The 23,403-nt window shown below is 39.6% G+C and overlaps 2 protein-coding genes and 1 long non-coding RNA gene across 6 annotated transcripts in view; 1 reads left to right on the plus strand and 2 right to left on the minus strand.

Annotated features, from left to right (window-relative positions):
- LOC121901614 (rab11 family-interacting protein 1) lies at nt 1–14,615 on the minus strand. 2 transcript variants are annotated; one of them, XM_042418474.1, is made up of 7 exons: nt 13,642–14,615; nt 10,651–11,174; nt 9,192–9,801; nt 7,297–8,510; nt 6,027–7,197; nt 3,739–3,874; nt 1–1,420 (listed from the first exon to the last, which is right to left on the minus strand). In XM_042418474.1, the coding sequence occupies exons 1-7, from the start codon at nt 14,019–14,021 to the stop codon at nt 1,160–1,162; spliced, it is 4,296 nt and encodes a 1,431-aa protein (XP_042274408.1). In that variant the 5' UTR covers nt 14,022–14,615; the 3' UTR covers nt 1–1,159. The 2 variants fall into 2 exon arrangements, with proteins under 2 accessions (XP_042274408.1, XP_042274407.1); XM_042418473.1 differs by having other exon boundaries at nt 6,027–8,510.
- LOC121901617 lies at nt 14,543–22,759 on the plus strand. Of its 2 annotated transcripts, none has more exons than XR_006097335.1 (3): nt 14,543–14,629; nt 15,215–15,329; nt 22,682–22,759. It is a non-coding gene; the product is annotated as an uncharacterized LOC121901617 (long non-coding RNA). The 2 variants fall into 2 exon arrangements; XR_006097336.1 differs by lacking the exon at nt 22,682–22,759 and adding an exon at nt 16,239–16,340.
- Nucleotides 18,609–23,403, minus strand: part of LOC121901615 (BEN domain-containing protein 4) — an 11,985-nt gene continuing 7,190 nt past the window's right edge. For both annotated transcript variants that reach the window (XM_042418476.1, XM_042418475.1), the window contains 3 exons: nt 23,253–23,279; nt 22,700–22,940; nt 18,609–20,821 (listed from right to left, as the gene is read on the minus strand). In XM_042418476.1, the coding sequence (XP_042274410.1) occupies nt 20,583–20,821; nt 22,700–22,940; nt 23,253–23,279 (507 nt within the window). In that variant the 3' untranslated portion in view covers nt 18,609–20,582. The remainder of the gene's footprint in view (nt 20,822–22,699; nt 22,941–23,252; nt 23,280–23,403) is intronic.

A 23,403-nucleotide genomic window follows, 5' to 3' on the forward strand; every position in this document is an offset into this window, starting at 1 on the left:
TCATGTGCACTTTATTTTATTACAGTACAGTTCTGCGGTCATGTAAAGCATTGCAAGTAGCTACAGTGGTACTAGTGCGGCATTAGAGAATATATTATCATGACAAAAGTATTTTATAGAAATAACTTATTATAGTCTTATTTACTGCATCAGGGCTTTATTCCTACAGTAGCAGGTTGCTATTTCAACAAAACATTGCATAACGGACAACAAAACATAAAAATATACTAAAACATTCTCATTGGCTTAGCCTGTAATTAGAAGAGAGCATTTAATGAACGCAGTATTTTGTAAAATAAAAAATAAAAACAAAACAGAAAAGAAAAGAAAAAAAAAATGCAAACAGTAAGTCTTCATCCTCTTAAATCTTTTCTGGCAGAGACATGAATATTGTTCTTTTGCTTATCATCCAGCAACATTAATGCAGAAACGTCTTCTTTTTATAGTTTTCACATTGCACAGCAGCATTTTAGGACGTGTTGCTATATTTTGTAGCATTTCTTAAACACTTTTTCAAAATAGCTCAAGTTAACCTTTGTGCACTTGACATTTCATGGAGCTGTTTGAGATAAACCGTTTGAAAATATTGTGAAAAAATGTTGGTTTGTTACACTTCAACAGCTCTAATTCCAATGTTGCATTTTAAAGGTTACTTGAGATCTTATTTCTCATTTCGATCTTATGTCTTCTTCTGTTCTTCCCAAAAAAGTGTTTTCTCTAGTCTCTATTTTATTTTATGCATTTTATGTAAAAAGCAATGAGTTTAAATTTTAAATTGACAGCAGCTGACTATCTTAAATTATTCTAGTAAGCACAGCTAAAATAATCATTTGCATCTGCTTTGATGAAAGCTTCTCTCTTTGTACTTCTTGTTGTTTTTCATTCGTGCCAAATTGGGACCAGCATGCATGTTGGGTAAATTTGTGTATACATCAACAGGGCAGTATTAGCAGTGAGAAGACCTGGATGGTTGTGAGATCCAGTTTTGTGGAGCACTTGTTTGACTTTATTGCACCTGCCTCTAGAGTGATTCCCAATCTTAAATAATTACCCTGTTTATCACCTACGCTCACATTTACAACTAATCGAGGAAACACTATACTAGAGGTCACTGATCATACATCATGTGCAGTACACCGTACACACCCTGGTACTGTTGTCACTTATGTCTAGAGCGCACTTGAAGCAGCGTGGGTGTCTGCTCCATGATCCGCAGCAAAAGATTATCAATGTAGTCCTCTAGGTCTCGAACTTGCGCCTTGACCTTTTTCAGCTCGGCTTCACATTTCCCCAGCTGTGCCCCCTGCTGCTCGGAGGCCGCCTGCTGCTTCTGCATGTCCATCTCCTGCTGCAGCAGCAGGGAGATCAGCTCCATGTTGGTCAGGTGCTGGTACTGGGCAGAGTGGTCCACTGTCACCTCCTGCAGCAGAGAGGATAGCAACAGTGTCGATATGCAGGAAACCCTATGTAGGTGTGTGAAACTGGCCTGTAAATGTCACAATTAAATTACGCTTATTCACTTTCTTGCAGAGAGTTACAGTAGACACCGCTCTCTTATTTGTCCCCTCAATATGGAGCTGAAGCTGGCAGCTAGTTAGCTTAAAGATCCCCTCCAGACATGTATAAAAATACTCTGCTTGGAACAATAATGTGTGTGATATGGTTTTTCCACAAAAAAGTATAATTAGCACATTAACACACTTAAAAAATGACATCTACTCATTCCCTCTCATTACAAATTCCAGAAGCTATGAATATGCTAATATATTTCATTTCAGAAGTTTTCCTGCTAGAGACAAGATGTCTCCTACTTCACTGTAAAGTCCATTTCATGTGTTTGTGCGCTGAAGGGTTCATGTTTCCAACTCTCACTTGTGTAAATTGAATACTGGACGACGATTCCCACACCTTAAAATCAGATTTTCAATGAGCCATCCAATGGTAGAAACAAGAAGATAAACATATTTTTGAGACTTTAAGTTAGCATAAAGGCTAAAAGCAGGGAGAAACAGCTGGCCTGGCTCTGTCCAAAAATACACTGCGGATTTAGTACGGATTGAACAAGACATAACATCAGGCTAGTCAGGCTAGCTAGATGCTTTAACCATCACTTCATTAAACATCTCACCAAAGGACTGCAGTTGAAAATTGGCCAGCTGGCTAACACTGGCACCTCTAGAGAAATGTTAATTAATGTGCATTGTCCTTATGAATAAATAAGCTAAACTATCCCTCACCTGGCTGTGACTTCATATTTAATTTAATGGGAAAATAAAAACAAACAAATAGTGGTATCAATCTCCTCATCCAACTAATCTAATTTCCTAAATATGATTAAAATGTCGAGCTTACTCGGATATTAAATGGCTTACTATGACACCCTGAAGAAAAAAAACAATTTTCAGTTGCAGGTGGTAAAATTAAAGTGAGTCACAGGCAACAATGAAGTCATCACAACATTCACGCTCCTGCAGTGCATTTATTACAGTAACACCATGTGCACAGCTGCTGTTAATAAATGCTCATGGAAGCATTAAATAGTCTGCAGACCTAATGGCTCTCTGTGATTTAGTATGACATGGTGGTAATAGAGATTGATTGTGATTTTTTCGATCCTGTTTTCCGATAGGTGACTTACTAATGGTAGCCTGCAGACCAGCTCTAATCTACCCCAGTTTTATTTAACCATGAAGAGACAATTTTTCAGTCATGGCTGATTTTGGTGTTAAAACTTCAAACACAGAGCTATAAAACAACCAATATCATTTAGTCTCTTTTGCAACATTGTTAGCACATGGACTGATCCAACTAAACTGAAAACAGACAAACCCATTTAGCCCAGTTTTGAAGGATGTGATGCAGCAAATTTTCACTGGCAATATGAATAAGTTTTAATTGATTTGGCAACCTTTTAAAGACTATTTGAAAAAGCAAGCTCATGATCTGTTGATGAAAGCACAACATTTCAGGACATCCTATTACATCCTTTTTTTAGCAGTGATTGAGTGTTTTAGTTTGCTCTCTTAATATTATCATATCTATTTTCTTCCTTTCATCTATCTATTAATCTATTTATTTACTTTTTGTCTGTCTAAAATAGGTTTAATTACTCTTTTATGTAAACATATTTATGTGCATGAAAAAAAGACACATTTTGATTCCCCGCTGGATCTTTGTCAGGTGCAAATGATTCATAAAATCCAGAAATGCTTGGATTGCTAAGTATTTCCTCCCCATCAGATTTACAACCACTGTAGAAATGTGTAATAGAAAAAAAAGTCCACATAATTGTTAGACGTATCAAATAAGGCAATAACACTTCACGTCTGTTCATTTTCAGGTTCGACTGACGATGGCGCAACCTAGAAACCTTTATTCAGGCCAAAGAATTATGTCACACTTGAGAGGAGTAATGGGATCAGTATTTCTCTCGTCAGTGTTGGAAGTAACCTCAGTCTAACAGAGAGCTGGTAGGTACAGTAGCAGCTGCACACTGTCACTGTTTTTTCTGGTGGACTCTCTCACCATGGTGGTGATATGATTACTGTGACAACTTAACTTAAACAGAACATGAAAATACATCACTTTATTGTATGTCATAGTTTTAGCTCCTGAAGTTTCTGTAATGAATAAACAAACTGTCATGTCCCAGTGAAGAAAAAAGGTTATTTATACTGTGTATGGAAGGTTATAAAGGGTTCATAAAGGACTATTAGTTTTGTTTTTGTTGCACAGTACCTGACTTTTCTCAGGTTCAGCTACAGCCTGGTGGGCGATGCGTCCAGGGTGGATGGTAGACTTGAGTTTCTCCAGAACTGAACGACCCTCCTTCTTTTCTGATTGGCTTGAGGTTAATGGCTTCACTGGATGGGGTCTGCAAAGTAAAGACGTCAGCACTAGCACTTCAACACGGATATACTCTATGTTTACTATACAGTAAGTGCAAAACTGTTGCCTACCAACTGAAACACACTGCATCCTAGATGGTGAAATGATAGCTGGTTACTGTATTTCACTTCATTCAGCGGATATTAATGACCTCCACACATACTTCCCAAAAAACTCTCAGAATATCAAAGCATGAAAAAAATCTGACCTGCCACTCCATAAAGAAAGAGTGAAGAAAATTTGTCATTTAAATTGTATTAGGGCTGCAACTAATGATTATTTTTGATTAATCAATCAATCATATAGTCTATTGTCAGAAAATAGTGAAAAATGCCTGTTATAATCTCCCACAACTCAAGGAGATGTAGTCAAATGTCTTGTTTTGTCCAACCAACAGTCCAAAACACAAAAATATTCAGTTTACTGTCATACTTGACAAAGAAAAGCAGAAAATCTTCACATTTGAGAAACTGGAACCAGATAAGTTTTGTAATTTTTGCTTGAAAAATGACTAAAATTATGTATCATTTATCAAAATATTTGCACCTTGATTTTCTGTCGATGGACTAATCGATTCATTGACTAATTGTTGCAGCTCTAGTAGTATCTACTGTTAATTGAAGCCATATAGGAAATGCAAATTGAGTGACACTTTGCTCCGGGGGGATGTGATACTGTTGAGGGGGAACACATACTCAACAACAACAGGGGGGAAATGCTTAGAAACAGAAAAACCAGAATTCAAATTAACGCTACTCTGTGATCACAGCAGAAGGAAAAGCTGAGTTCCTGACAAAACACTTTGCATTGTTTTCTTGTAGATGTTATTATTAGCACGTTCTAAAAATGGGAGATTTAAATGGCTGAGCAGCAGTGACTCTATGATCCTTCTGTCTGTTTGATTGTTTGTTTCTGAACTAACAAATGTTTGACAGCATGTTTCTGAATATGAACCTGCATCTCTCCTGTACATGTACAAACATCATAGTAACAAATAGTTGGTGGATACCTGAACATATACATTTATAATTTACTTTCTGTGATGCACACTAAAAGTCACTGGGTTAAATTTACCCAGTTTGGGTCATTATAGCACCAATACAACATTTACCCAGTAGAAATCTGTTATTTTGACCCAGTGTTACACACAACAAGATTTAGCTAAAAACAGTCACAAACTTACTGTTTCTCATACAAAACGATGTGCATACAACATTCAAAAGATACACAAGTTATTAACAATCAATAACAAACTGTGATATGTAAGTTTAAAAAGAGTAGAGTAGATTATAACAAGCTTTATTGGGTAAATAACCTTACAGTAAAATAAAAATAAAAAATAACCCAAAAACAACCACTTGTCTTGAGTGGCTTTCAGGATATTGTGTTGGTTCTATATTGACCCAAACTGGGTAAAATTTTAACCCAGTCATTTTTAGTGTGTGAAACTTAGGTGCACCACTAGAAATTTTAGGTGTCCTGAACAGCTGTGACACAATAAATATCTATAATTCCTGGCATGTTCTCTACTTTTTCCTAAGTATATATCATATGTACGGGTGTCGACCTTTATTGCCCTTGTTTCTTGGGATTCTTGGGAAGCCATAAGTGTAAAATTACAATTACAGTGACTTAGACGTAACCTCTGACCAAGATTGCTGTCTCATGATCTGAAAAAAAAAAATATCACATTTTCTAGTAGTATAATAAACCCCTATGGGAGAAATGACCGTTAGCTTTCACTTATTATTTCTAGATATCAGACTGTCTGGACATGATGTAGCAGGTGGTCAAAGCAGCCGCGAAAGAGGCAGAACGAAGTGGACGAAAAATAAAATTACAGTAGCCACCGAGGAACTGAAACATGAGATGAATAACATAAATGTGACAAGAACAGTGCACAGCAAGAATCATCCAACTTCCTTGGATGTAAAGACAGAACCTATGATGGCATGAATGCATTCAGCACAAAACAAGCCAGGCCAACAGTAAAAAAGGTATCAGAGCAACCAAAACAACAACAAAAAATACCATTTGCATGTTTTGCAGTGTATGTAGAAATCTGTTTTTACAGATTGTTAGTACCTACATATGTCTAAAGAGGAGTTTAGTGCGTATCCTAGTGTGAGGGTTCTCACCTGCTCTCCTGATGGGGCAGGTTGCTAGCTGGCTGTGTCTCCTCAGGCAAAAGTGAGTGCCGTGCATCGACCAGGGGCTGGTCAGTGGTGGAGGTGGTAGAGTAGGAGGAAGAGGAGGAGGTGTAGGGGGCCACGGCCAGAGAAGTACTGGCTCCAGCACTGGGCGGCCCCATGCTTGAGGGATGTATGGAGGGGCAACAGACAGGGGTAGGGTGGAGCTTAGCCTGTGCATCAGCTGACGGGGGCAGTGCAGAGGGGATGGGAGAAGAGGGTTCAGGCTCTTGCAAAGATTGCCCAATCTTTGACTTTGAAGGGGTTCTCAGGTTCGGGGCTACCTTTGCATGAAGGTCTTCAAAACTGATCGCAGAGGGTTTTCCTTCCGCTAGAAGTAACGATGTGTCATCTTTTGAACATATTTGTGATATTGTATTCAGCTCATTGTGATAGTTTTGATCTTTGTCTGTGCTGTCTACAAGAGAATCTGCCTGTTTATCTAATGCCAGTAAGGAAGAAAGAGCTGATTTAGTGGGCTGATAAGTCAATGGTCCTTCACTGGCTTCTGAAATATTTTGAACAAGGGACAACAACTGTTCAAACTCTCTGTCTCCACTTTTGTTTTGGCTTGTGAGACTGCCACTGCTGTTTGCTCTGGACACTCCTTTTGGTCTAAAACGTGCACTAACCACCCCTGAAAATGACTCTGCCTGGTTAAGTGTGGCTAGCTTAGCTTGTGGGTTTCCGTTATCATCGCAGTCATTTTTTGTCTTTTTAAAATCATCAACATTTCTTGTTTTATCTTCAGGTGGATTAGATGTTTGATTTTGTGACGACAAAGCAGCAATCTCGCTGCTGCTTACCCTGGAGTTACCATTCGATGCCAGCTCACATCGACAATCCTGGCAATTGTTTTGGCAAACTGGAGAGACTTTGCACAGTTTATTGGACGATGCAGTTATTTCAAAGGAAGAGTTCATCTCCGGTATGTAGGTGTCCTTTAAAGTGAACATATCCTCGGGTGAGGTCACCATCTCCTGGTGGGAAACGGCTATCTGTGAATCTTGTGTCACTAAGCTGTTGAGGCCTTTGAGAGTATCAGTTACCTCTGATGGAGTGGATCCATCAGAATCAATGAAACCAAAATCGGAATGATTCACATTCATGTTCAGATCTCCTAAGGTCAGTGAGAAAGACATGTTATTGTTTATGCATGTGGTTTCAGCTGGATTAATGGTAGAGGAATCTTTCTCCTCTACTGGAATGGCAGTAATACCTGACTGAGGGGGAGTAGCAGATATCTTCAAAAGGTCAGCAACAGTCATCTCACTATCAAGAAGCATTTTTGGTCCTGAGTTCTGACATGCGGTCTTATTCCCAGCAGTCTCCTCAGTGTTCAATGATAAATGATGATTGTTTACTTTGGGCTGTCCATAGTTTCCTCTGCATATACGCCCATATAAGTCTTGCTCAAACAGCATCCCTCCCCAGCAGTCAGTCTCATCTTCCAGAGGTTCATACTTGAACTTTTTCAGTTTTTCTTCGGACAAACAACTCGGTGAAGTAACGTTTGTGTATGGTTGAGACTGAGCACTGAGGGAATCAGAGGTCTCGCTGCCATTGTGAGGGTCTGGTGATACACTCGGTGTGTTTCTTTTGCATTCTCCTTCTCTTCCACGTAATGACGCTGCACCGGTCTGTGAGAGGAGGCAGGCTTCTTTATGGACAGCTAGCTCTTGACCTCTATGCAGCCAACCATCAGAGTATATCTCATTCACTGAAGTCCTTAAAAGTCTCCTTGGAGGCAAAGGTGGAGGCTCCTCTTCACATGTTCGCAGCTCTTGTGCGTGATTATTGGTGTTGTTGTTAACTGGAAGATAACCATGTCTATGGGGGGACGTTGGGCTCGTTCTCTGTTGCCTCTGAGAAAGACTTCCTTTAGGTGAGTTGAGTCTGCTAGAGGCAAAAGCATCAAAGGAGTCCTCCCATTCGCCTGCACTCTCCGACATGGAGGGAGGAGCAGAGTGGTTGGGGGAGTTCTGTGGTGCCTCTTTGGGTAATAACACAGGGAGGGATATCTGCCTAGCTACTGGCCTGGGGCGCTCCCGCTTTATGGAAGCCATATTCGTAGCATTAACATTGTGAGCAGGGCTGGGAGTGCAGTGTTGCGAGGGCAGAGTAGTGTAATGAAACGGGGATGAGCCAGAAGAGGAGCAAGGCGCAAAAGGAGGCGACCTCTGCGACTCTTCAGCTATGAGCTCCTCAAAAAAGGGGTTTCGCTGCAAACGTGGGAGGAAAGGGTTGGAGGGGGAGATGGGTGTTGAGGAGGGAGAGGAAGAGGGCGTGATGGGATTAGTGTGATTCCCGTCATTGGGTGAGACATGACCGGTGGAGGCAGAAGGAGAGGAACACTGAGGGGGTACAGGGGAGCGAGGAGGGAGGGGAGGGGATACATCTGAGCTGCTTTCTACCTTAGGAGAAACTTCCAGCCTGTGGAGGAAAATAGGGCACAATAGTCCTCTTAGTTAATGGCGTGCCAGGTTACCAAACGGGGAACATCTTTCTTACACAAACAGAAAAGACAACCAAAATATTAGTTGATATTCCACAACAAAGTGGGACATTTCTGCTTGCCTAAGGTCAGTCTTTAAACATCAGTAGATATAAAATTGGCCAAATGAGAGAATTATGGAAACAGTAACACAAATTAAATCAAAAAAGCAAAGCACATTTGCAAAATAATCAAGCAGAAAATAAATAATGCATTGTAGCCATTCAAGACCATCTGCAGTTATTCTGTTGGGTGAGCTCATATCAACATGGAATGATTCTCATCACATCCTTTAGCACTTAAAACATTTTTTCTACACCACAGTGACATTGCATCTTTAATAGGAAAAACAGACACACTGAAAAATAAAATTGGAATGTGGAAGTGCTATTTGAGGAAAACATAGTATGAGATGATGATACGGCATGGTTGTAAAATGGAGAAAAGTATGAGTTAAATCAATTCCATTTTCAGATGAGCAGGGAGCAGAGCAAACACTGAACTCAGGACACCCAACTGAATACAGGCCTCCCATGTGCCTGTTGTTGTGCTTGGATAGGAGGTTCATTCATCAAACACTGTGGAGCCCGGAGGCCAGCCTGTAAATGATCCTGACTCACCTTGGTTTGTTCTGGGAGTCACCGGAGCCAAACCAGCCTCTGAGCCTTCCTTCAGATGTCGCACCAGCCTGGGTGAGTTCCGACTTAGCCGGGAGAGAATCACTCCTCCCTCCAGAGAATAACGTCTTTCTTAGCTTCCTCCCTTTGTCAGATGAATCGGCAGCAGAGGAGAGGATCGGCATCGCTGCCTGCACAGGGTGACCCCCTGTCTGACCTTCCTGAATTGGGGAAGATGACACCTGAGCATCCTTTTCCTCCTCCTTTTCATCTTTCTTCATCTTGTCAAAGGACCAGCGTCGACCCTCTGCGAAGGAAGCTTTCTCTTCACTTCGCTTGGTGAGGTTCTGCAGAGAACGAGAGAGCGGGGAGCATTTCTCCAGCAGGACCAGCTTGGACGGGAGGGTGCTTGAGCTCCTTGGAGTTGATGGCTCGGAGTCATAGACGTGACTTCCATTTATACACAAGGAAGACTTGGACTGAGTCATGGTCTGACCCTTAAGAGACTCCACTGTAATATTTGCTCGAGGGAAGGCTGTTGTGATCTTGCTAGCTTCATCGCTGAAGGCTCGCTTGTGTGTCAGAACCTTTGTGGTGTGCTGGCTGGTGAGCACTGTTGGAGGGAAGAAATGGGTTATGAAGAACAAGATAACACACTGCATGTTTATATTCTGAACACAGGTAAATCTGAGAAAAGGTATTAAATCTATACACTGTTTGAGAAGGATGATACTCAATACCTTGCAGTTTTCTTTCAAACTTCTGCCTTAAAACATCTTGTTCACCAACTTGCTGATACATGCATGGCTTATGTTATCAACCAATTTTAGCTTCTTGCACATTTACTGGTATTGCCATATATGTTGACAGATAAGTAACATATTGCAGTACAGAAATGCCAAAGATATGTTCACGGTAGACACATTTTTGTGTTCATGTAGATTCCCATCACTCGCAGTAAGAAGCTCATGGAGTAAATATTTTTTCAAGGCCTTTAATTATGAAATTTAATGGATCCTTATCAAAAATGTTTTGTATGTGTTTACATTAAAAAGCAAATGTGCCAGCTAATATACTGTTAGCATAACTCAAACACTGATATTAATATCAACCCTATACTCAAGTCTTGGTTGGATTCTCATCTGTGCTGACTACAGAGGGAACGATAACATTTCGTCAGGGTTTCCTAATCTCGTCTTGTGATCAATTTCGATCTAGATAAGAGTGTAAAGAGCAGCCACACTCATTAAAAATATGGAATTTGATGTGTGAAAAAGTACTTCTGCTTATATACTGTACCCCAAAGGTTGATTCTTTAATTCTAATTTTAATTTTTACAGAGGAGGTGAGATTTATTTCCAGCGAGGAGACCCATCTCCACTGTAGAACACTGTGGTATAACTTGACTTATTAATAGTCACCAGCTTCCATGTTCATGCACTTGAATGATTTCAACGCCTACCTTTTTTAGCCAAATCTGCCTCTCCATAGTGGGTGTCCACTCTCACTTTGCTTGTGTAGATGGGGGAGCTAGGAGGATCTGATAGCAGACTGGGTGGAGGGCCGGGGTTATCACTGGCAATGGAGGAGACACTGCTCTCTGAAGCCAGCGATGAGCATGACCTGGTGTCAGACGACTTGCGTAGCCTTCCTTTGAAAAAATCTTTCACCTTACTCTTCTTCTCCTCTGCTATCTCCACATCTCGTGACTCTACCACCCCTGCGCTCTCCTCTCCAAACGGCTGCCCGAGGGATCCCGACAGGGCGGCATAGCGACCGGGCACAATGGCCGAGGAAGACTCCAAATCCCCCCTCTTCCTCCCTGTGACACGATCCTTGAGCTTGCCAAAAGCAGAGCGCGGTTTGTCCTTCATGGTGAGGTCGAACATACTGGCTGTCATGTTGTTGCGTGTGAACTGGACGGTCACCTGAAGTTCACCACGTTCCTTTTCCTTTCTTCCTGCTTTAGAGTTTAGCTTGAACCATCTAGAAACAATAAAAGAAAAGGGACAGTTAACATCCACACGGTGACAATTAATCTTATAGTACAGCCTGAAATAAATACAGTAACATATAAACATGACTTTACCAGAATATCTTATGTGTAATGCTATCTTTTTAACGCTTACAGCAAAAGTTACATGTGTTATCAGGCCATTCGCTGGGACAAAATGAACAACAAAAAACATTGATTTCCTTTTGGCAATGCTTTCCACATATTACATAATCTGGAACTACTGCTCGGGGGGTTGTGTTCAAAATTGGACCACTGTCTTTGACAACAAACTGTTTTACAAGTCCCAGAGCAGGAAATCACAACACAAATTCCTGGAGGTCCACCCACATACACCTGGCGTTTGTAGGACATGGACAATATGAGGAGTCAACCAATGAAATCCTCTCTCTGTTCCTGCCACCTAAGTCTTTGGAGTCGACTGGAGAAAATGTTGTTGAGCCAAAACTAACAGCAGGAATTCAGTGTGAGTTTCACTGAGCGTAGAGAGAGGAGAGAGGGCGGAGAGGCCACAATTAAAGCCAGATGTGCCATATTGCTTTACTCTATTCTGCTCATGGTGGAAATGTCTCGCATATTATTGGTGAGCTGTTACATCACCTGTGGCATACGGTCACTGAGTGCTTCAAAGTCTCATGATCAGGCAAATTAGATAACAGTCAAAGCCAGATTTTCAAGATGCCCTGTCCAACTTATTCTTATAGTATGTAGCTCAGTCACAACTAGAGATCCTGAATTTGTTTCATGAGTTGCATCCATTCAGTTCTCTAAATAAAACACATGTAATGACTAATCTGAATGCTTGTGTTTTAGTTTGTTGTTCAAATGACAACTTGTCAACTTATAGCAACTAGGGCAGTCAGAGTGAATGATAATAACACAAACAAGTGAGCAGTTTCACTGAATAATGTTGCACCTTTCACCAAATATATCAACAACTATATAGTGTAGAGGTCCAAAAATAGCTATTGACACTTTCTACCTTGTCTCTTTCCTCTTTCACTTGGCTTCAGTTTATCATTCCTTTTCCAGAACCACTGTGGTTCTTTCATTTTTAGCGACTGAGGTTCAGCTGTGCCAGCAGGGTAAAGTTGGGGAACTTTTATAGAGAAACCATAACTCAAATGTACTGTATAGGAAAGGTGGTGAACTCTGTCTGTCCAGTGTCAAACTCAATGTAGGACTTCAATTCCCACAATCCAAATCTTTGTCTTATATCACTGATAACTAGATTGTGTGAGGTGAAGACTTTTTGTATTGCGTCAATTTTACCTCTGAATCACTTTGTATATGTGTGTTTGTGTGTAACAGTCACATTCTTACTTACTATGGCAAACTTAAACCACACAGTAAACACTAAACTACACATTTTCAGTCACGGTTCATCAGTGGTGCAACTACCACACTATAGTGCACTGGCTCACCATCTATTACAATAATTTCATGAGTTACTAGAAATGTTTGTTTTTATTTTGAGAAATTCTGGCCTTGGGTGACCAACACTTATTTTGTTATTTTTTTTACCTCCCTGCAATTTTCAAAAGTGGAGTTAATGGACCACATCCAATGCAATATTTATATCTGAGCATGGAAGTAGAGGTTTCTATTTCAATTTGGCAGATATACACGTTTCTAAAAGCCACCACTGGATACTAGATTGACCACAAGATGGATAAAGAATGACACAATGTCCTGTTGTTTCATCCACGTTCTATAAGCAAACATCAAATAAACACACAATTAGGTCAGTGCTAAGGGGCCAAGAGTGTGTTATATAGTGAGTATTTCAAAATATAAAAAAGTATTTGAGGAGAATGTGCATTGTGCATAAGGACTAAGGTTTTTTTTAGCTAAAAATCATTAGCCTACTTGTCCCACAGTTGAAACTGCATCTCATCTTGTTGCTTTGCAGTGCATTGTGGGATGTGCTGCTGAAGTAACCTACTAATGGATATCTACTCAGAGGGCCAGAATTTTATGACCCCATATGCATTTAGAGTTCAAGTAGTGGCAGTTTTATAAACCCTGTGTCATCCTGCAAAACAGAACAACAGCTGATGTCACTGATCAACTCTGATGTGTCCGTCCTCTTGTTGGGGTTGATCTGCTGATCAATGAGATCAGCTGTTGGTGTTTTGGAGTGGAGATAGCTACAGCACATGGTTGAGAGTCAGGGGGAAGTGTCAAAACAAAGCCAGGTGCATGAGATAGAAAAGGTGAGAAAACTATCCCCAAAATATTCAATGAATTTACATTATTTGAATTAAGAAAAGCTGCTGGAAAAGTTAACTACCCTTCTCCAGTAGGCTACTGTTCATGACTTAACCAAAGTCTGACATAAAGGATGACACATTACTTCTCATATGTGATCACTTCCCTTCATATACTGTCATGTGTCATGCAGGCTGCGTAAAAAAAAAAACTCCAAACACAACCTACTCGTCTCTTGGACACATTCCGTCATGAAATATCTTATCAAGAGGGATGATGGTTTGACCGAGAAACACGTCAAGTCCTATGAGCACCCGGTGCATAACCGTAAGGACCAGATCTCCGCTCCCCGGGGGATGGGCGCTCCGTCCGCCGTCCTCCAGGATGCCGGGGAGCAGCTCGAAGCAGCACTCCTCGTTCCACTCCGGCACCGCCGCCTTCTCCACCAGCCCGGTGGTGTACTTCTCCTTCCCCACCTGGATGATGGTGTAGAGGTAGCGGCTGCCGTGCTTGCCCTTGGTTCGCAGTCCTCTCGCGCGGAGGACGGTGACATTGACGTGAGTGGGCACCCATCGCTGATCATCGTCCAGATCTATCAGTGACATCATCTTGCACCGCGAGACGGGGGGCGCAGTAGTTATCTGTGTGTCCCTTAATAATCGTGGCTTCACTCAGTCGCGTGTCTCATCAGTTGATTGGAGGGGGGGGGGGGGGGGATCATCCCCTTCACGTTGCGCCAGACTCCCCGCGCTGCGCAAAAAAAAATACCTCTGCAGAATATCTCCAAAGTCCGCCGAGCCTCTGAGGGGTTTACCCGAGGTCAGTTTCCAGGCAGCACACCGGGCCTATGTTGAACTTGAAGCTCTGCATGCCATTCCCAAATCCAATCAATGCAAACCAAGTTAGGCCAGCTGCGTGCAGAAATCATCCCAAGTCCATCCTGCGCATACGTCGCATCAGTAGTTTACAGTCCGAAATGTGCTCATTGTGCTCACGGCCCGCCCTCCTCCACAGCACCAGGCCCGCATACAGCGAGAGAGATGCCGCAGAATTAAAGAGAAACACCCAACAAACAGATCAGACGGTCTATTTTACCGACACGCACGCCGCTGAAAGGCTGAACTGAACACAGACACGAAGAAAAGCACAACTCGTCTTTGTCTGAACAGAGGAAGATGCGGTTAGAGAAGTTTCTGGGCGTAACCCTCCGTGAAAAGTAAATATTTACCAAGTCATCCTAAAATTCTTTGATTTAATTGACTACAGTGTTTTCAACCATCTGCAATTCTTAAAGCATTTCAACGTGCAGTGATGGTTAAAGAAAAATGTAAAGAAACCATTTGAAATAATGGCAAGGACAAATTAGGCAAATTAATTGAACTATATTAACGTTAATTGAAAAATGAAAAATGCAAGAAGATAATTGAATTTGAATGGTTAATTGGCTCTTAAGGATGACCACTCAAGAGTTTTATTCATGAACATATGAGTGTGTTACACTTTTTGGTGGGCAGGCTTGTGCATAACAGCTCATATTTACAGTACAGTCGTTTATTTTTATTGATATTGTCTTGAAATGAGCTTCTACGGATGGACTACAGCAAACTACTGTCATCCTTGCAAGTGCGACGCCATCTAGTGGAATTCAGCAGAAATTCAGTATGATGGAAATCTGCACAAAACAGAGCAAAACAACAAACTGTATGACAAACAAATATTGAAGACTCCCAGATGTTTATTTCAGAAAGTAGGTTTCACAGACTCTGAGCCTAAACTCTGAACTCTGAGTTTTCTGTTTCAGAAAAGCTGATCAGAGTTTGTTCAATCAACTCTGAGTGAAGCCATTGACTGTACGTGGTGAATGAGAGCAGCCATCATCAATGGAGCTCCGATAGTACGGGTCACCATGGCAACAGGTAAATAAAAGACAGAGCCTCCATTTGAATCCAGTGGACGTAGAGATATTAATGCATGTGTGTTAACAGTGCACATTTTCTTTATCAGAGCAAAGAAAAGTGTAAGTTAACACAGTTAAGTTGAAAAATATAGTTGAAGATTTAAAAAATATATAGATCAAAGACAGAGAGACACAGTCTGTAAGGGTAAAATACAGTAGATTTTAAAGTATTTGTATTTTGGCTCAACAGCATTCAGTGACTTTATTTCAGCTATTTCAACAAATGTAGTAAATTTAAACATTGTCACTGTTAAGACCTGTTAAGACTGTGCACCCTATTTTAAAAATTCAGTTTCAAACTACATTCTGCAGCCGCATCACGATCCTGCTCAGTCAGAAATATTAACATATATTAACATATAATCTCCAATGTTATAAGAATTATTCAAACAAGAAAGGTGATCCAGGCACTCAAAATTTAAAACAACATACATTTGACTTAGAAATTACCTATAAACCTATTTATGGGCACTTTCCATTTATAATGTACATCCATATATTTCTGTGTAATCTTATCTTGTGTTTTTTCATCTTTTCATTATTTTCAATTTGTCATGTTATTCTCTGGGTCATGTGATTGCTTCCCATTGGCTGTTGCTACTATATATGCCTAGGTGATGCCACACCAGCATTGTCTGTTTTAAAGCCCTGATGAAGACCTGCAGTGGTCAAAACATGTTGGTTTTTTAATGATTTGACCATTACAATAAAGGCTTTTTAGTATTTCCTTCCTCGCTGTTACATTGTCCTATATTTGGAGTACCTGGATTGCCTTTCTTGATCGAAGCACTCTGTTTTTTTCCACCTGACACATTTTGATCTACATTTGATTGTACAGAGCAACCAGTCATCTCTTTTCTCATTATAGGAATTATGTTCCATCAGTGCGACCAATCCCATCATGAGTGATCGAGACAATTATTCAATGATCGTACGTGTCTAAAGCTTCATACCGATGTTTTAAATTTAAACTGAGATTACACATTATGTGCAATAAACGCTTCGGTGCAGGAGCTGCTCTAACAAACTGACAGCTGTCTTGTGTGCACAGAGTCACAGTGTTATAAAAGAACATGCAACGGTTTTATTCTGAGCTGAGGGTGAATTCACGCTGTATAATATTTGAATGCAGCAAAAACCCGCTGTTCAAAGAAATGACTGATGTGCATAAAAGCAGTAACTTTAGAAAGTAACTAATATCTAACTAATAACTAATATCCAACCAGGATTTTGATTCTGACATACAGTTAACCTCCACTAATGAATGCACTAAGATAGGCGCTTTGATTTGGACTGACTAAAGGTATAGTATGCAGGATTTATGGGTTGTGGCCTCTCTGCTCTGTGTGCATGTGTGTAGCTCAGCCCCGCCCTCAGTCAAGCAGACACACAGACCTGCAGCTCTTTATACATCCATGACACAGAGAGCAGAGAGGATCAGAGGAGAGACACGGAGACAGCGACGAGTCCCGACCTCACACCCTGCACACTGTTATTGGCTGGAGGCTACACACCCACTGTCCAAAGCCTGACGCCCAGAAACAAAAGAAAGAAAATAAGAAAATAAAGGCAGAAGACATACAAATACCTCCGCACACTTCTAGTGGGTCATAAGTGATGATTGAGAGGGATTATGTTTGTATAAGTCTATACATTTTTTTTAGGGAAATCCTGCATAGTATACCTTTTAAGTTAACTATTTCTGAAACTGAAAACTCAGAGTTTCTCTCATCTCAGGATTAACAAACTCAGAGTTTTCACTAAACCTGCTTTCTGGAATACACCCATCCTGTTATTCCATCAGCCACCAGCTGATTCCCATGTCTGCTGTCTTGGTTTAACATGGACGCAGCCACAGTGGTGAAATTTGAAAGTGGTGAAAATTTTGGTAGTTTCACGTCTTAAAGGGGCATTCCAACAATTGTACATGTCACAGTCAAGCTACTAGTCATATAATGTCTTTTGTGTCTCTGTGGAGTCCTGTCAGGTTTGAGAAAATTACTCAAGCACCGTCACTTGCATAATCTTAGGTTGGAAACCACCAATTTCTAACAGAAAGCCTGCGTTACAAAGGAGTTTGAAAGCCATGGATATTTAGCAGAGTCTAAAAGGCAAAAAGAAGCTATCAGGTTGCATTATGGGAAGTGTAGGATCCAACATAAAGAGATTTCAACACATATTTGGGACTGAAAGTCAGAATATATCGGTAGCTACTTGAGTCCCCCAACTGTATGTGCAATACTATGTGATCAGAGTAACCTTTTAATTATGAGCTAGTCTTTAGTTTACACTAAAGCTGCAACTAATGATTGTTTTCATTATTGATAAATCTGACAATTATTTTCTCAATTAATCATTTTATCCATAAAAAGTCTGAAAATAGTGACAATGCCTGTCAGGTGATGTCTTCAAATGTCATGTTTTGTCCAAAATCCAAAGATATTCAGTAAACTATCATGTATGACAAAAAAAAGCTTAAAATCTCACATTTGTGAAGCTGCAACCAGCAAATATTTCCTTTGAAAATGATCAAAAATGATTATTCTATTATCAAAATAGTTGCTGACTCATTTTCTGTCAATCTACCATCACTACAGCTCTACTTTACACAATAAATTATAATTTTATTGCAGGAAGAAACAATTTGATTTATGATAATCTTACTGTAAGAGGTATTTGTTGAAGGGAGGGGTCACTCTCTGTCTGATAAAGACCTTCCTCATGGTCTTAAGGACAGAAATTTAGTTTTTATGCAGCATCACCGGAGTTTGTGAGATGCTATGCATATTTAGAATAACTATGGATCAGATCCAGTGGTGGAATCTCACCAAGTACAGTTTTAAGGTACTTTACTTGAGTGCTTCCCTTTTGTGCAACGTTATACTTCTACTTCACCCCTCTTAAGTAGCAATTATTGTATCTTTTTGCATTACTACACTTATTTGAAAGCTCTATCTTCTTATTACTTTGCAGATGAACAGGAAAATCATGACTAATTTATGTAATGTCAATTAATAATTAAGACAGATTTAAAATGGGTTGCTATTTAAATTAGTTATAGATCTAGTCAGAGCAGTGTAAGTAAAGGCATCATTATCTGGAGACTATTTTTATATGACAAAAAGAAAATGCAAACTTCACCTCCCTTTATTCTGCTGATTCTTACCTCTTTAAAACAGCTAAAACAATGAAATAATGTCATGTTTGAGAACACATATGTAGAATAGATAGATTCAGATTCAGCTTCAGTGCTTTACTTTATTATAAATTAAAAAAACAACAGAAACTATTAGATTTGTAAAAATCCGACTGATGTTTCACAGTGTTGATAACAGCCATTTTGAGGGTAAAGGAGTAAATACAAATAAACGCTCACACTCATAACAGTACACAACGACAGAATCCGACTGCTTAAGGTTTCTGTGGCACTTTTCTACTTGGCTTCTTAAGAGAGACGCGGTATTTCAAGAACACCTCACACAATACTGTACTTTATATTACACATTTACACAGCACTGTTGACGTGGCAACTGACCCTAAAAAATCTGGTACATTCAAACGTAGAAAACAGTGTCATGAAGTGGTTTTTTTTAAGTGCCAAGTGAAATAAATACAAAGTCATCAAATAAAAATGGATGAATGATGTTCTCACTGAAGGACTGCTTCGTCCACAATAAGACATTTAAAAGTGCACGTAAGAAAGAAAGAAGTTCTTCCAGTTGGTACTAATTTTCTAGAAGTGGATGTTTTCTGTAAATATGGGGAAAAAAACTTCAGCTTTGTAACTTGAGGTTGAGACAAAAAACAACCCGCATTGTGGTAACATGACTTCTAACACACAACACTTCTAACACTTTACACTGTGGAGGTCTTCAGTCAAATTTAAGGCATTATTATATGGCAGCTGCCTTAAATGTCCATCCATCCCGAGTCAAAAAGTCTTCTCAGAGTCCTGCAATGATAGCCCCACTGAGTTTGTAAAATACAGTAAATTCAGCTAGATAGACAGAGATTGCAGTTTTATTCCAACAAGACTTTTTGCTTAGGATGAATGAAATCTATGACAAGGCAAAAAGCTGATTTTATAAAAGAAAAGGCAGACATTAAGATAAAACAGTCTATTTGTTTGTTAGTGTTCCTGTTTTTTCTCCAAATCTGTGTTCTACTATGAGAATATAGAACCTTCATTATATGGAACAAATCACATTCATATTTAAATCAAATTTAGGAGACCTCATGTAACGTTTGCAGATTTGAAGATTTTTTTTGAAGGTTAATTATCAAACTGTGAAAATCTAAAATAGAAGTATCAGAGAGAAAAAAAAAACCTTTGGTTGAAATTGCACCAGAAAGCAAATAAGTAATTTTAAGATGTTGTTAATATAACATTAAGGACGTCAGTGTGCCATATTTTACGCATATTCTGCAATATGACACACAGTTTTTGTGCTGTAAGAGGTTCAAAACAAGATGGACGGATCAGCATTGACCAAAACGTTCAACCTGATGAGTTTTACAGGGAAGCGCAGTTGCTACACGCTGGAAAGACTTGTTTTTAAAATGCACTTATCTTTCTGAGAGATGAAACTCATCAAAATTGGTTCAAATGAAGTAAAAACAGGGATGCAAAAGTGCAAGACTACAGATAACAAAACATGACTCGTTTGCTCTACAAACCTTTCTCAGAGGCACTCCTGTAGAGGGCGACAATTAAAGGTGCTTCGTCATAATCGCCAGTGATGCAAAATATAAATGCCACTTTCTATGATGGAGGTGATGGTGGGTGTAATGTCAACGATGGATATACAGTAAGTCTCTGCTACAGAAATGTTGTTTTAACCTGGGCTATATTAACACAAAGAGCTTCCTGATGACACATAACTTCTCTATAATGACTCGATTCTAAAAAAACAAAACAAAACAAACAAAAAACATTAAACTATAGAAAAAGTAGCAAATGGAAGACTCAAATTTTGTGTAAAATTGAAAACACCCTTTAAGAGTCAAATTTTGACTAAATAAAATTGTAGGTATAAAAATGGCAAAAAGGCTAAAAAACTATTGGAAAAGAGGACTGTATTTATAATCTGTGATAAACCTCTTCTGGAATGTTTTTCTTCACTGTGTAAAGTGACAGGATAAGGTCAGTGTTTTGGGATATGTTGTTGTACAGCTACATTTCAGGCATTTGACTCCAGCTTCTGCTTTAACTTCAATCCGATTGGCCGTTCTGACAGCCTTTTAAATACAGTTCGTCCTGTGACAGGTGTCCATCAAATCCGTCCATATAGAGGCTGCTGGTGCTGCTGCCGCTGCCGCTGCTGCCCAGGAAAGTACCGACCGCTCGGCCCTGGCGAGCGTGACCGACGGCGTCGCTGAAAACTTTGTTGATCTGCTCCTCTGAGGGCATCCACCAGTCTGGGTTTGAGGCACAGTGCATCCGGATGAACTCTGACCAAAAGATTGTAATTTTAAAAAAAACATTAAGAATATAATATTGTTATTATTGGAAACAAAAGCAAACCTTGATTAGTATCAGCGTTCCACCAGAATTAGTTTTGAGGTTGATAACAGCTATTTTCAAAGTGAATACACTGATAGATGATATTCTGTGTTAATATTTAATATCTTTAAACTTGAAGATATCAGAGACAAAAATTACAAACACATTTCTTCTGGAATTTGATTTGTCAAGAATAAAACAGCATTTAAAAATCCTCATGTTATGCTGAAATTCAAAATTCTGGTTGCAACTTTGTAATCAACCATGTAATGACTGAAAAACAATCAAATTATAAACTCTAAAACTAAAATCCTGCATAGATTTCCTTTTATTATGACTGGTGCAATAAAACTGCCTCGACTTGGTAACCAGCTGAATGATATCTGGAGTAGCAGAAGTTTATCTTAGAAAAAAAAAAGATCAAATGATACATCTAAAATTTATCTGCAGAGCTGGAGTAATTAAAAACATACAAGAACTACAAAGCGCAATTAATTGCTGCAGAGATTGAAATAAAATGGGTGAAATTATGGGGGTGCTGCTAAACAAAAGGCATGTGAGCTGCCTTATGTCCTGTTACACTCACTACGACATGTATTCAAATACAAAATACTGACATTCATCTACATTATTTTTCTATATTACCATATTTTCTTTTTAGAATAAATATGGATGAAACTCATATAGTTGTACATATCACGAAGCAGTGGTTCCAACCTTAATATCTAGAATTGGCTGGTGAGAATGCAGGTCATATGTGTGTATAAGTGGTGAGACACAATAACATCTAGAAAATCTTCATTATTATGTAAAATTACCATACACAGCGAGACGCTGAATATGTAATTAGATCATATTTCACAGTGTTTCATAATGCTGTTCTCAAGGCCTTAAAGGATAGGAAGGGTTCACAATCTTTCATGTCTGTCTTAAAACAATAGTCAGACGCCCAAATGAACATTGAAACAGGTTTTGCTTGCTGGAATAATTCCTGCAATACGTTGTGGGTCTTGTCCCCCATCACTTACATTGTAAGTGCATTGTGAAGGGATCTTTTTAATGGTCAGTATGAACAGGAGGGATGATTACAGCAAGCAAAACTTGTTTCAGTGTTAATATGGGCAACTGACTATTGCTTTAAGACAGAATTTTAAAAAATTGCTAACCTATCCTTTAAGCCCTATCATGAAGTTTTCCCTTCAGCCCTGTTTTTGCACATGTGACCCGACTGAGGTGTCGTGAAAATCTGAACTAGACTTGAACTGAATAAGAAAGCTACAGCAAAAACTTTAGGACAGTTGAGAACAGGACTGACAAACACCACCAAATATCCACAGACTAGATTGGGTTCAAAATAATAAGACAGTGCAGTGAGAATGTATTGGGATATCAGTTTTTGTTGTTTTGGCTCTGTACTCGTAGCACACTGAACCTTAACGAGGCACTCCAGGGATTTAGTTTTGCACTTACATAAAATTGGGGGACTTGCAAGATACAGACTTTAAAAAACGACCATAATTGAAGCATCAAAAGCTGAGATATCAGCTCTTTAAATGCTGATTCCTACACTTCAACTGCAACTCAGTTTCTGTTTTGTCAGTCCTGGTAAATGCCCAAACTACACAAACCCTGATGGGATCATCCTGATTATTTTTTCAGACTTGTCAAAGCTCCTCCAGAGCCACAGAAGACATTATTCAACAGTCAGTACAGGTAATAGATTATGTAATACACCTGCACTTCACCACCAGCTGAATCGAGGACTGAGGCGGTATTTTGAAGCAGTGAGACATTCTCTTAATCAACAGACTTTCTCACAGTCGTACCTCTGAGGCAGCTGACTTTGACGGGGTTGAGCGGTCGTCTCTCCAGGCCCGGGTCTCCTGAGTGGACTGAACGCTTCCTTTTGCCCAAACCGCAGGAGAACTTAAGCTCATCTGTGGCGAAGACATAGCGAATCAGGTACCGTAGCAGCCGCCTGCCATCTTTCTTAGAGGAGTTGACAGCCTCATCCCACTGCTTATTAGTGATGAAGAGAGGATAGTTCTCCAGGAGCTGCTTACTACCCTGCAAGGATGAGGAAAACATCGTAAGTAACGCTTGGTGGGAGTTCAAATTGTCCAAAGACATAAACATGGTTCAACTACTTGTTTTTTCCAGGTTTTACTGCATTATATTAAGTTTCTTCAGCTTTAAATTCAGGCATTTAATCTTTTAGATGTAGCATATTCTGACAAAGTGCAATGCATGACTGTTGTTTCAGGATTCACATCATCTAAAGCAAATTTTGCTAATGTGCCACCACTTCCTGTTTGTGTCACAGGCAGAAATTATGTATATATGCCCTAAAATGCTTTATTATGCTTTAAAAACACCAACCTCAAAGACTGTTTGCTGTTCTTCTTCCTGTAAAGATAAAGATTTCTTTAACTTTTCACATTTTCACACTACTTTCACACTACTTGTAGAATTAACACAATGAACAAGTATCTAATGCAGGATGGATCGGATTTCGTAGCATCGCACCTCA

This window comes from Thunnus maccoyii, chromosome 8 (genome assembly GCF_910596095.1).
Source record: "Thunnus maccoyii chromosome 8, fThuMac1.1, whole genome shotgun sequence".
Classification (NCBI taxonomy): Eukaryota; Metazoa; Chordata; class Actinopteri; order Scombriformes; family Scombridae; genus Thunnus; species Thunnus maccoyii.

Bases quoted from the DNA above. Each gene is read 5' to 3' on its own strand.
- LOC121901614 (XM_042418473.1), bottom strand. From the start codon at position 14,021: ATGATGTCACTGATAGATCTGGACGATGATCAGCGATGGGTGCCCACT. The intron at 8,511-9,191 runs GTGAGTCAGGAT...TTTCCTCCACAG, and splicing joins GACTCCCAGAACAAACCAAG to GCTGGAAGTTTCTCCTAAGG. The intron at 1,421-3,738 runs GTACTGTGCAAC...TCTCTGCTGCAG, and splicing joins CTGAACCTGAGAAAAGTCAG to GAGGTGACAGTGGACCACTC.